Source organism: Arvicola amphibius, chromosome 7 (assembly GCF_903992535.2).
Source record: "Arvicola amphibius chromosome 7, mArvAmp1.2, whole genome shotgun sequence".
Lineage (NCBI taxonomy): Eukaryota > Metazoa > Chordata > Mammalia > Rodentia > Cricetidae > Arvicola > Arvicola amphibius.
Genome location: NC_052053.1, coordinates 123,583,236 through 123,596,766, shown reverse-complemented (window position 1 = coordinate 123,596,766; position 13,531 = coordinate 123,583,236). Strand labels below are relative to the sequence as shown.

At 43.0% G+C, this 13,531-nt stretch overlaps 1 protein-coding gene across 1 annotated transcript in view; it reads right to left on the bottom strand.

The window, feature by feature from the left end:
* Nucleotides 1-9,899, bottom strand: part of Prkd1 (protein kinase D1) — a 288,145-nt gene extending 278,246 nt beyond the window's left edge. The window contains exon 1 of the mRNA XM_038336787.1: nt 9,642-9,899. Coding sequence (XP_038192715.1) covers nt 9,642-9,899 — 258 coding nt within the window. The remainder of the gene's footprint in view (nt 1-9,641) is intronic.
* Between the last annotated feature and the right edge of the window lie 3,632 nt (nt 9,900-13,531).

Genomic DNA, 13,531 nt, shown 5'->3' with positions numbered 1-13,531 from the left:
ATTCCTCTGTTCATTTTTAAGAGCAACACTAAAAAATAGACCCAAAGAACAATAAAACATTGAGCCAGATCTCCTGGCTCCATAATGATAAAAAGAAATAAATATCTAATGGGTTATCAGTGACAGAAAGAGAGAAAGAGAGAGCAAAGTAAAGGATAATAAAAAACTGATGCAGATTAGATAGCACTACAACAATTAAAGAGATAAATATCTAATCAGTCCTCTCAGTGAGGAAAGATTAAACCCTAAGGAAGGGTTAATATCCAAACACAGAAGGAACTCACATAACTCAGTAACAAGAAAATCACCTCTAAAAATCAAAGTATGGGCAAAAAAGAACATACAGTGGATCCACAAATATATTAGAAAAAAATATTTACTACCTAACGATCAGGGAAGTGTAAATTTGAAGTGTATTGCCTTAAACCTGTTTGGAATAGCTACTACCAAAAAGACACAATAAACACGTATTGGTAAGAATGTGGACGCAGGCCCTATATACACTGTTGGTTGGACATAAATCAGTAAAGCAACTTTGAAAATTGCATAAAGATTCATAAAGAAATAAGAATAAAAATATCATCTCAGGTATGAATCCAAAGAAAATTTCTATCCCTCTCTCTCCCTCTCTCTCCCTCTGTCTCTCTATCTCTCTCTCTCTCCACACACACACACACACACAGAGAGAGAGAGACAGAGAGAGAGAGAGAGAGAGAGAGAGAGAGAGAGAGAGAGAGAGAGAGAGAGAGAGAGAGAGAGAGAGAGAGAGAGAGAGAGAGAGAGAGAGAGAGAGAAATGTCTTTTGAAACATCAGTAACCCCAGGTCTTCCTGACTCAGAGATTACAATACTTGGTGAATGAAGAAATGGTAACTCTTCAATGTTTCATCTCTCAGGTCTTTGCTCTTTACTACGGGCTGATTATTTCTACTTTTTTCCTTTTTGGTTTTTCGAGACAAGGTTTCTCTGTAGCTTCAGAGCTTGTTCTGGAACTAGCTCTTGTAGACCAGGGTGGTCTCGAACTCACAGAGATCCATCTGCTTCTGCCTCTGCCTCCCACGTGCTGGGATTAAATGCCTGTACCACCATCACCTGGCCTATTTCTACCTTTTTAACTGTACTTGACTCCCAACTCCCCACCACCCATCCCCAGCTCTAACTGTCTGAGGGTTTCATGAAAAGCAAGGTTAATACTTTCTCACAAAGCCTTTGTGGATGCCAATTCCTAAGCAGAATTCATATGGTACTGAGCAAAGAAACTGAAAATGTCCAAGGTAACAGTAAGATCCAAGTAAGCAATCTTGTTATTCTATAAACTCAGATGTAGGAGCACTGGGTACAGAAAAAAAAAAAAAAAAAAAAAAAAAAAAAAAAAAAAAAAAAAATGATCAAAATAAACTTTAAGAAAATTGTATACCACAGCAGGCTTCAGTGGTCTCAAGATTTAATACTCGCAATCCTTCCAAATAGTGGAACCAGTGAGGGATATACGTGTGTGTGCATACCCCATATATACATACATATACATACACACACACACACACACACACAGAGAGAGAGAGAGAGAGAGAGAGAGAGCCCTCGTATATATGCATGTGAATACACACACATATAAGAAACTTTTAATTATTTCCAACATAAGTTAGAAAAGTTTCAAACAATAGTGTATATGCTTCTTTAGTGAACAGGATAACACTGCCTGCAGAGCCTCGCACTATCAGAAAAGCAATCTGTCAAGCACATTCATGCTTTTTGCTACCACCTTCATCGTGACACTCATTCTTGTCAAGCATTTTATGACACCCATGAAAAAGTGGCCGCAGACAATTAAGGAGAGAAACTCTTGGAAATTCTTGAAATTGTGCCTAAATACAAGCAGTAAATTCAGCAAATTCCTCATCAGTCAGTGCTTTAGTCGGAACAGATGCCAACGTACCAGGAACGGGTACATTTTTTCTCTTTTTCACCAAAATAAGTTGAACAAAATTCCCGAATGATTGCATATTTTAAAATCTAAGCTGTGTATTTGCCAACACTGTTAAGTTGCTGTATCAACTGTCTCGCTTCAACCAAATACAATCTTTTGCAAGTTTGGGAGAAACTTCTAAAGAGGAAACTGTGTCTGGACAGGTTAGTTGTTTCTGAAGATAAAGTGCATTTACATCATGTTTTGGGTTTTTTTTTTTTTGCCTTTCTTTCTATTCAAACTACATGATATTCTATAATTATGTGCTGTCCACATAATTCAAGAGATTGTTTATTTAGTTATTTGGTTTTGGTTTTAATGTGAGACCAGTAAAGTCAGGAAAAACATGATATGGGGTTTTCTGTTGCCAAGTAACATCTCGAGGTCATTTCATTACACGGTTTTAATGTATTTGCCAATATCAGAAGGATGTATAGGAAAATTTTCATATATTTTTATACATGAGAACTATTTGGTCTATAAGTGATCCAATCGTCTTCCTAGTTCATAAGTCCTATCATGAGAAGACCATGGCATCATGCCCTCTTTGTTTTAAATTGTGTAATACCCTGTACCATTAAAAAAATAGTTTTAAGAAAACAAAAGCCTGTTTTCAAAACTAGACTACAGAATAACGCTGACAAAACTGAAAGGTAGGTCAGCACTTGAACAGCATCCTACACTCCGATTTCTATCTGTGATAATCGCTTGCATGAACCAAGGGGACTACTACTCCCAACACATGAAAAACAAACATTATGCTGGGCTTGCTGGCCCACACCTTTAATCCCAGGAGGCAGAGACAGGAAGATCTCTGTGAGTTCGAGGCCAGCCTAGTAGTCTACAGAGTGAGTTCCAGGACAGCCAGAGCTGTTGTTACACACAGAAACCCTGTAATATCACCTCCAGCTGGACTACATCTGAGTTCGGCCACGCGATATGGATTACAGTACCAATTTCTTGATGCGGGTGCTTTATGTTTACCTGCAAATGCAGCTTGTTTTGTTTTGTTTAACTTGGATGCACAGTGTGAATACATTAGTCTTTGAGGAATTCTGAAAGGATGAGCCTTGAGCAGCTCATTCAAAGTACAGCAGCTTCTAATACATGCCCTGTAACAGACCAAGGATAGTATCGCTGAGACCTACAGCATGCTTTTATTAACACTGCAACTTTCCTTAACATTTATTTTGCTAGCAAGATAACAGTGTGTAATGGGAACTTCTGATGATTGACGGGTGGTAGCAGTACTCTACACATACCAGGCAGTGACTTCAACACTTTAGATTCAACATATTAAATTCACACACGAAGTAATGTTAGAGAGCTTATAACCATACAGTCATAACACCTATGCATTTTAAATTGTTTAATAAGTTCATTTTAAAAACCATGCATAAAACGATAAAAATTTATACGAAATATCTCGGCGGGAGGAGTAATAATGATTGGCAAAATAAAGTTTGGAATCTTCCTTAACAGTTACAGCATAAGCTTCATAAGACCAGTGTCATAGAGTTTCTCGTGCAATGATGAAGCACTATGACCAAAAGCAATTTGTGGAGAAAAAGGTTTAAGCTTATACTTCCACATCACAGTCATCTCAGAAGGCAGTCAGGGAAGGAACTCAAGCAGGACAGGAACCGGGAGGCAGGCACAGATGCGGAGGCCATGGAGAGGTACAGGTTACTAGCTTGTTCCTCGTGGCTTGCTCAGCCTGCTTTCATATAGAAGAGCCCCTGGGCCCTCCCTAACAATCACTAATTAAGAAAATACCCTATAGGTTTGCCTACAGCCTGACCTTATGAAGGCATTTTCTCACTTGAGAGTCCTTCTTGCCAAATGCCTCTTGCTTGTGCCAAGTGACATTAAAACTGAGCACAACTTAACCTCCATTAAGTATGGTATTTCAGGGGAAGTTTTAAATTGAGTAATTTTCTAATCTAATCTGTGCAGGCACCACCACTCAACACACTACAATCGTGTTCTTTCAAATATCTTGAACTTGAATCTAAGGGCCTACGTTAAAGCTTATACTGTCCAACAAAGCCTGTATGGCTTTCTGTTTTCCATGTCAGAATTTCAAAGACCATTCTTCCAGTGAAATCTATGAAAGACACGGTTTACACCTTTGGGAGAGATATCTTTTTACTAATACAGAAATACCAAGCGAAGTGACTGCTTCGTGGTGCGAGACAGAATATAACAGAAACACTCCATCTTGAAGTCCACATTATAAAGTACAAAACAATACTTCAGTGTGTGGATGCTGGACCTAAATAACCAGCTCTTCATAATGTACTTCAAAACTACATATGAATTCATTGCACATATGTATACATTACACAAAAGCACTGTGCACCCAGGCTGAGCATCCCTAATCCAAAATCTGCCTGACACTTCTTGAGCATCACACCTGTCCCCATGCAACCACTAACAGTCGAGATGAACTTTCAAATTATTCTAAAAGAATAAATAAAATAAAAATTAATTGTCTGTGTAAGCATGGGTCTAATCCCAGAGATATCTCATTATTCGTGTTATAAATATTACAACATCCAGAAGAACCCAAAGTCCCAAACTCTTGTGGTTCCAAGACTTTTGTATAAAGGATACTTAAACAGTTCGTGTCATTTTGTCATAATATACTATATAGCCCCAATGAAATCAAGGTACATAAGCTACTAAGCTTGAAAGTAAACATTAAATTGGAAATGCATGCTACTATGTTATTTTTAACAGTCACCTACTAAAACGTCAAAATCTACACGTTATCATTAAGTCAGAAATTAGTAGTATACATTATGTCCAAAAATAAAATTAGAACAAAAATATACACCAAAGACTCTCATTAGTTTAAGAGGTTTTTGTTGTCTACACACCCAGGGGTGATCCACCAGCTAATTACTTCCAGCTTTCTCAATCTGTGTGTGGAATGGCTAAAATTAACCATAAGGGTTAAAAGGGACACCGTAACTGTTAAGAAAACAATATATAATTAAGAATGTAAAACAATGGCACACAAAGTAATGCTACTATCAAACCAAGGCTCTAACCTTGTTACTCTGGTAGCTATCTTCCACTTAAAAGTTCATACTTTAATTTCCTTAGCCAGGAAGACCAGTGTTAAAAGTAAAGGTTAAGTCAGGTGTCTTACAGATGCTATTACACTAAGTAAGGGTGTCCAAGAGAGAAGCTCTGGTTGTTCTTTTAATATGATTAAACCCAAATGAACAGGAAGCCACATAATTGTACTGTACACCACGCAATGCCCCCTTGAGTTCTAAGTGTTCAGGCACACCTATGTGTGCATGCATGCTAAGGTGTACGAGCACACCTGTGTGTGCACACATGCTAAGGTTTATGGGTGCACCAGCGTGCACACACATGCTAAGGTGTATGGTACACTTGTGTGTGCACACATGCTAAGGTGTACGGGTGCACCTGTGTATGCATGTATGTATGAGTGCACCGGTGTGTGCATGTATGCTAAGGTGTACAGGTGCACCTGTGTGTACACACGTGCTAAGGTGTATAGGCACACCTGTGTGTGCATGTGTGTTAAGGTATATGGATACACCTGTGTGTGCACACATGCTAAGGTGTACAGGTGCACCTGTGTGTGTATGTGTGCTAAGGTGTACGGGTGCACCTGTATGTGCATACATGTTAAGGTGTACGGTGCACCTGTGTGTACACACATGCTAAGATGTACGGGCACACCTGTGTGTGCATATGTGCTAAGGTGTACAGGCACACCTGTGTGTGCACACATGCTAAGGTGTACATGTGCACCTGTGTGTGCACACATGCAAAGGTGTACATGTGCACCTGTGTGTGCACATGTGCAAAGGTGTACATGTGTACCTGTGTGTGCATGCATACTAAGGTGTACAGGTGCACCTGTGTGTTCATCCCTGCTAAGGTGTACGAGTACACCTGTGTGTGTACACGTGCTAAGGTGTACAGTCGCACCTGTGTGTCCACGCACAATAAGGTGTACAGGTGCATCTGTGTGTGCACACATACTAAGGTATACAGGTACACCTGTATGTCCATGTATGCTAAGGTGTACAGGTGCACCTGTGTTTGCATGTATGCTAAAGTGTATGGGTACACCTGTGTGTACATGTATGCTAAGGTGTACAGGTACACCTGTGTGTGCATGTATGCTAATTTGTATGGGTACACCTGTGTGTGCATGTATGCTACGGTAGGTACACAGCCTGCTATGAATTCAGTCTATGTCATCCTCTGAGATGTTGCTATCTGCTCCATGATAATTCCTTCTCATCCGATGTAGACAACATTCCTTTGACAGGACAAAGTAAAGGGTCTCAGTGAAAACAGAAGCCATGCATACTGATTAGGAACAGATCTTTATATATAACCAAGTTACAATGGTATACACATGCAAAGTGAAGACATTAAATGACTAAACACTGTAAAGCAGACTTTACCTCAGCTTCCCAAAAAGACAGAGGTAATAACATCCTATATATTCCTACATTCTTCTGTGCAAAGAAAGAGATCACCTCAGATTACACTAAACATCAGGTAAAAAAAAAAAAAGTATTAGGAACTTTTATAACTCAGTAAATGATTAGGATCGAACACCTTAAAAGAACTTCTGAATTGCCATCTAATTTCTTCAAGAACAAACACATATTTGATATTTTCTAAACCTACAAATTGAGGGAAAACTATATTGTTAAGATCTACACATTAATAAGAACTTCAAGCCAAGTTTCTCAGGTACAGCCACTCTCCTGTTTAACCCTGTCCACCTCAGGAACTCTTCCCCCAAAGAAGGTCCCATGAATAATACCTTTGAATCTACTGAACTGTCAGTTAACACTTCCAATGAGTTAAGCTAGGAACATTTCTGCAGTACTCAGGGGCTCCTGAACATAGACTAGATAAAAAATACTCATAATACTGAAGCAATAAGGGGGGAGGACTATTAAAATCAGGAGAACCTTCTCTTTAAAAGCCTAAATGCTAAACTGCAAATTACTTGAAACCCACCTACCCCAAACACCCATTTTAATATTAGCATTCTCATTCATCATTCTCCCTTTCTGTTTCTGTCTCTGTCTCTTTCTGTGTCTCTATCATCCTTTCTCACAGTTAATGTCTTCATAAAGTATAGTAGAAAAGATGGGAAAAGCACAAAATCCCCCCACCCACACACACACAAACACACACACACACACACACACACACACATAAACACGCACATGCTTCCTTACTCCATGCAATCAAGCTGCCCACTCCTGCTGCCACACAGTACAGAATCCTCTAAGTCTTGTTTCTGCCTGGGAAAATAACATATCCCAAAACAGATATAGAAGATACATGGCTACCGAATGATATAGGTAGATAGATGATTAAGAGTTACATGATTTATATAAATAGATGAAGGGGTGGCAGATGATAATAGAGGACAGAGACAGACAGTGGGTGATTGGTGTCTAGATTGATAGATGATAGAGTAACTAAAGACACACGGTCTAGTCCCATTATCTTGTATATTTTACTTATTCTGGATACACATAACATGAAAATTCACATTTCAAAATCTTTCACCTTGCCATAAACATTTTTTAAAACAATCATGGCCAGGAAAACTTTTCAAACTTTTCGTTTGGCAAGAAGCTACAGAATAAAGACAATAAAGACAGGATTCCCCTTAGAAAGCACCAGTGGGACTGGTGTCCTCTCTTCTCTTCCCAGCATTCCTGCAGCTCCCCCAGCCCCCACCATCTTGGCTCACAGCTAAGCAGTTCCTGACTGGACTCCAGTTTTCTTTTGGCCATAACATTTTTGCCATTCTAAAACACCCTGCACACAGCTAACATGCATTTCAGATATGCCCTGGCATGGTTATCTCTCTTGGGAAGATTACTGAGTTTTTTACAATGTAAGTTTCTAATCATCTCAAGGCTTTTCTTCTAAGTGAACCTTCCCAACACATCCTACTGATGATGTTCCAGCCTCCTGCATCCCATCGCTCCTCCTGCATACACTTCTCCCCAGGTACTGGTAACAATCTCCAGGTAGCAGCACCCTGAGTCAACTGGAATTCACTGTCCAGCCAAAATCCCAACCCAAACCCCTCAAACCATGCATGTTGTTTCCCCATTCAAAACTTCATCAAGGAGGCAGAGAGAGAGTTCATGTGGGTCAAACAAAGTTTGTCCATATGAATCTAGCCCACTCTCTCATTTTCTTTAGAATTCACTGTTACAATTTCATGGAATCTAATGGCCTCTGTGTGAAAGTTCATCACATGCGGTGTGTATGCTCCTGTGAGAGAGATTTTTAATTAACTAGTTTGTGTCCTAACAGAACTATTTAAGGCTAGAGTACGATAGTCAGAGCTTAGAGTATGTGTTTATTCGCAATCTCGAGGAAGAGGGGGGCTGGACTCGGTGCCATTTTTGGACTTCAAGGAAGCTACAAGCGGTTCAATTACATGACATAAAATATCACTCCTTTTAATTAACAAAACTTCAAGGCACTCACTGTTACTTGAGTCTGGCCTCTAGAATTTTCACTTCCTGGATTAGCTAGAGCTCCTCGGCTCTTCCCTAGGATCTCTGTGCCCACAGCCACTATTAATACTGCTCAAAAACTTTAGCTTACTTTTCTCCAAACAGTTTAAGAAAATTCGCTCTTGGCTATTCATTAAAAGGTGAGAAGTAGCCAGTCAGTCCTCAGGGTCTGAAATCCAGCACCTTTAAGTACCTCCTCTCTCTCCTCCCCAGAAGCCTGGCTGCTCACACTGTGAAGACTGGCGCCATGGGCCCTTCCCCCTTACATTCAATGGCCTCTTTCCATGAAGTATCCTTCTGGATGGCTACAGAGATAACCTAAATTAAAAAGTGCACTGGAAACAGTGATGGGTGGCCTAGCCCAGCTTTATGGGCCTTTCCCCAAACAGTCTGGTGGCCGCTATCCAGAGTTCCCCCACAGCCTCAAACTTAAGAGCAAAGCCAGCACTGGCTGTTCCTGGAACCCTAGACCCTCACTGCTCCAGTCTTCCAAGATCAGTGCGTGGAAAATGAAGCCAGATTTACAGAAAGACTGTAAATTTCAGGTTTTATTGTTGGAAAATGTTTCTGAGCTCATACAGAGGTGGTACTCAATTCAGGGAGGACTTGGGTAGTAGTGCACCAACTGCTCGGTTGTTTTCACAGCTGGCCTGCTCAATCACCCCTTTTTTTAAAAGCACTATTGACAGGTGAGAAATTCCTGGCGTCGAGGTCACAACCGGAACTCCTCAGCATCAATTAGAGCCCAAAGAGGAGGACGGAGAAGGGAGGGGTGCTGAAAATGCACTGGGCTGGCCCAAGGGAACTCTGGCGCTGGAAAGCGGATCTAGCACCAGGTAGGCTCTGGTCCAGGGCAAACAGTCAGGACAGCCAGGCAGCCTCAAGAATATGCCTGAGCATGAGGAGAAAAGTGAAAGATTCCTTGAACTGTCACCGGAGGAAGGGAAGTAAAGGAGAGGAGGCAGACGTACCAGCGGAGAAGGGCTGGAGATCTGTCCTGGGAGGACTGCGGGGCAGGAAGAGCGGTGCCTGGGGTGAGAGCATGCAACCCGGCCACCTCCAGGCTGCAGGGCGCGGGCGAGGGCGCCTGCAAAGTTGGCGGGCCCGGGGGCACCTTACCTTCTGGTCCACGATGGAACAAGCCATCTCGCGGACGTGCGCCAGGCTGTAGTCTCCAGAGGAGTCCTGCAGGAGCAGCACGGGCTCGCGGCTCAGGCCGATCTGCAGAAGGAACGAGATGCCCCCCGCCGGGGCCGCCCCGGGCGCCGGGAAGGGCGCGGGCCCGGAGCCGGGGACCAGAGCGGCGGCAGCGGCGGCCACAGCGGCCGCGGCGGGCAGCAGCGGGCTGGGCGGCCGCAGAAGCGGAGGGGCGCTCATCGCGCAAGTGAGCCCCAAAGTTTGGCAGACGTGGGACGCGGCGACACTGCCAGCGGCGGCCGAGAGAAAGCAGCAAACTTTCCGGGAAAGTCGGCGAGCGGCCGGGGGCAGGCGAGGGCGGGAGCCGGAGCGGCGAAGATGGCCGAGCGGAGCCCGGGCCGAGCGGAGCGAGCGGACGAGCGCGCGGCAGAGCGGGGGGAGGGAGGAGGCGCCCAGCTCCAGCCGCCGAGGCGCGCTCCGCTCCGGGGACCGCGGCGGGTCCGCGCGGCCGGCGCCGGCGGGGCGGGGCGGGACGAGGGCGGCGCCGCCGAGCTGACAAGGGGAACCGGAGCCCGCCCGGCGGGGAGCCGCCCCCTGCGCGCAGCAGCCGCTCAGGCCCACTCTGCAGCCCCGAGCGCCAGACCCGCCCATTCGGGGCAGTCCTGGCCACCTCTTGCCAGCGCTCCCACACTACGCACTTCCACCAGCCAGGCTACTTTGGGTGCACCCCGAACGCCAGGCCCGGAGCCCACTTACGTGGGACTCCTTCTGAGAGTCCTCGAGTTTGTTAAGGGGTAGGCGGCCAGTCCGCTGAGGTATTTAAATCCGTGTTGTCTTTTCTAATAGTCCATCTTAATGCCTCAACCTTACCTGCTCCACCCACCATCTCCTTAAGGGCAGGCAAGACCAAGGTCTGAATAAGGCTCTTGCTTTCTACTCCTGTGTTTGAACTCCTGTGTTAAAGCCTCTTCGAAAACTGTTCTCTGCTTCTGTCAACCTAAAACCGGCTTTCTAGGAGTGGTTCCAGCCCCCAGGCCCGCAGTACCCACAGAAGGGTCAGTCTGCACTTATTTTGATCTGATCATACTGGTGGCTGGGCAAACAGAGGTATTTCCAGCCCGTACACCCTGATTCTTTGAATATGTAGATTTACAGGAGCCCTGTTTGGTTTAACAAGCAGTAGTGATAGTTGTCAGACGCCTTCTGAGAATTCTTAATAAATTCCGAAAGGGCTCCATCTTGTCAAGCCTCCTTGTCACGTTGGCTTCCCCAGTGTGTCCTCTTACATGCATGAGAAGACACAAACCATTTTACGTGTTTTTCTTTGCAGTGCATTAATTAATTAATTCTGTCTGGTCTTGACTAATGTTTCTCTTCTGGTCCAGGACATTGGAAGATAGTTTTCTACGGAGTTGTGTTGTGTCTCAGTAACAGAATCTTGAAATCCCCAACTACATGTGTTCACTCACTGTTCTAGAAGACTCTCTGGGTTGATGCTACAGAATACTGTTTGGGTGGGCAGAGTGGAGGTGTCCCTAAGTTTGCAGGGTACTTTAACTAGTTTTACCTAAGAGTGGGCCCAGTGGGAGAGACATCTGTGTTTTCTAACTGTCAAAGCTCAGAACTGAGGGCTTCTCTGTCCCAGAGTCAACTGGCACCAGCTTCCCATGAAGTCCGACTAGGTTCCTGCCATAACAGATTACACTGAACATATAAAAGTAAGACAGTCAGTAACATATTACATAACAGATTACACTGGACATATAAGACAGTCAATAACATTACATAACAGATTACACTGAACATATAAAAGTAAGACAGTCAGTAACATATTACATAACAGATTACACTGGACATATAAAAGTGAGACAGTAAATAAGATTAGTTCCAACAGCAACAATTGTCATAAGTAACAGTAATTTAGTGGTTAAGGGCAGTACTGTATGTAGTCAAGAGCCTGGGGAAAGGCTCCATATTTTAGCCAGTGAAGAAAACAAGATTTTTCTGGTGTATTTCCATTTGAGCCAAGGCCTGGTTGAGGGAAAGGGACCAGTCTTAAGAAAAGCTGAGGTAATGGCCTTCTAGTCATAAGGAAGCTGGGGGGCAGGGTGAGAAACCAGCCCTTCAAAGCTATGGTAAATTGCTTCTGTTTCATGCTCAGGACACTGCTGAGCCACTGGGATGATTATAACAAGAAAGACAATGTGATTAACATGCGTTCAAAGATAACGCTCTCTCGCTATGCAGGAAACAAATTATAAGAGAAAGGAATAAAGCCAGAGGCACTGGGTAGGCAACAAGAGCTGTCATTCCCTTTCCAGGGCAGTTGTAATGGTAGTGAGGATGTTTCGGAATGAAAAGTTATAGTTTCTAATTCAGGGGCAGAACTGAAGGTCTTTGCTGCTTAATCAAATTCATAAGTAGTGGGGGGAAAGAGGTGTCATGAAGCACTCCAAGGTTTTCAAGAAATTGGCATGAAGTTGCTGCTGATAACTGTGACAGAAGACAGGAAAGAAGCAAGTTGGGGAGAAAGAAGATTCATTCTCTGAGCATTTAAGTTTGAAATGCATTAGGCATTCATCTGGTAAGAACTGGAACTGGATTTTTCAGCCCCATATTCAAGAAGAGAAATGAGTCAGAACTATATGTGAAATCATTTCCAAGTTGTATTAGACAAGATCTCTTGAAACAGCTTCGCATACTCATCAGTTATATGAGATTTGTAAGAACATGGGTGAACCACGTTGGAAGAAAAAACTGTGAATAACTCCTTATGCTATATCAGTGATGTGAAAGATTCTTGTAAGTGCTAGAAATAGTGAAAAGGAAGAAAAGACAGAACCAACCCGGAAAACTGAAATCACTTTTAAAAAACTTAACCATTCGAGAATGCAGAAGAGTAAGTGAAGCAAAACCAGGAGAAAACAAATGGTAAAGCTACCAGAACTCTCCATAACCAACAGAAACTCCCCATAGTGTTGGTTGTTATAACAATGGCTCCTATGGGGAGCCAGGCTTGAGACAGCTTCTCACTCTGCAGGCAAGGATGACCTGAAACTGTGATCCTGTTTCCTCCTCACAGGAGCTGGGAACTCAGCCACGGGCCACACCCGGTGAGTATGGAAATCGTTATGGTAGGCGTCTGCAGACCGAAGGTTGTCAGCTCCTGCTAACTTTTGCTGAATGACAAAGGAGTGAACAGCATATCTTGAAGAAGCCTGTGTGTGTCTCTGGTGACTTCAAAAAAATATATCGAAAACTTGGAGGGTTTAGGAGAGTATCAGGGGTTTCCAACCCTGGTAGGTATTTTAACCTTGGAAAAGGAGAGAGTATTTAGAAACTGAGCAGGAGCTCATGGAAATGACTGTATTTTTTAATAAGAACTTATAAATTAGAATTATGGCTAATGTTGCTGGAAAAACCTGGCGATGGCTAGAGACATCTTCCTAGGAAGTTCAGAGCCTTCATCATCATTCTACCAAAATAATGATCAGGGTACACAGTCCTGCAGGTGTCTTTCAAAGGATGTTAGGTGCCCAGATAATTTTGTAACTGAAGATCAACAATAGAAAGCAGTTTGAAAATAACCTGATTTAAATGGAAGTCAGATTAGAAAAACTATAAATTTTGTTCAAATAAGATTGATAACAGACAGGAAATTAAAATTTAAAAATTTGCAGTTCTGAGGATGAAGGAATTTTATACACTCATCTGAACATTTACAACTTAAGAAGCAGAGGATTGAAGGAATTGTGAAAAAGTCTGAAATCAGAAATGTGAAGCAGATATTATTGTAGCTTATCTTTCCTGTATATATTATTGAGCTCTGGAAGCAGAATGCATAACAATAAAACTAGAGAGAGGGGTGCATG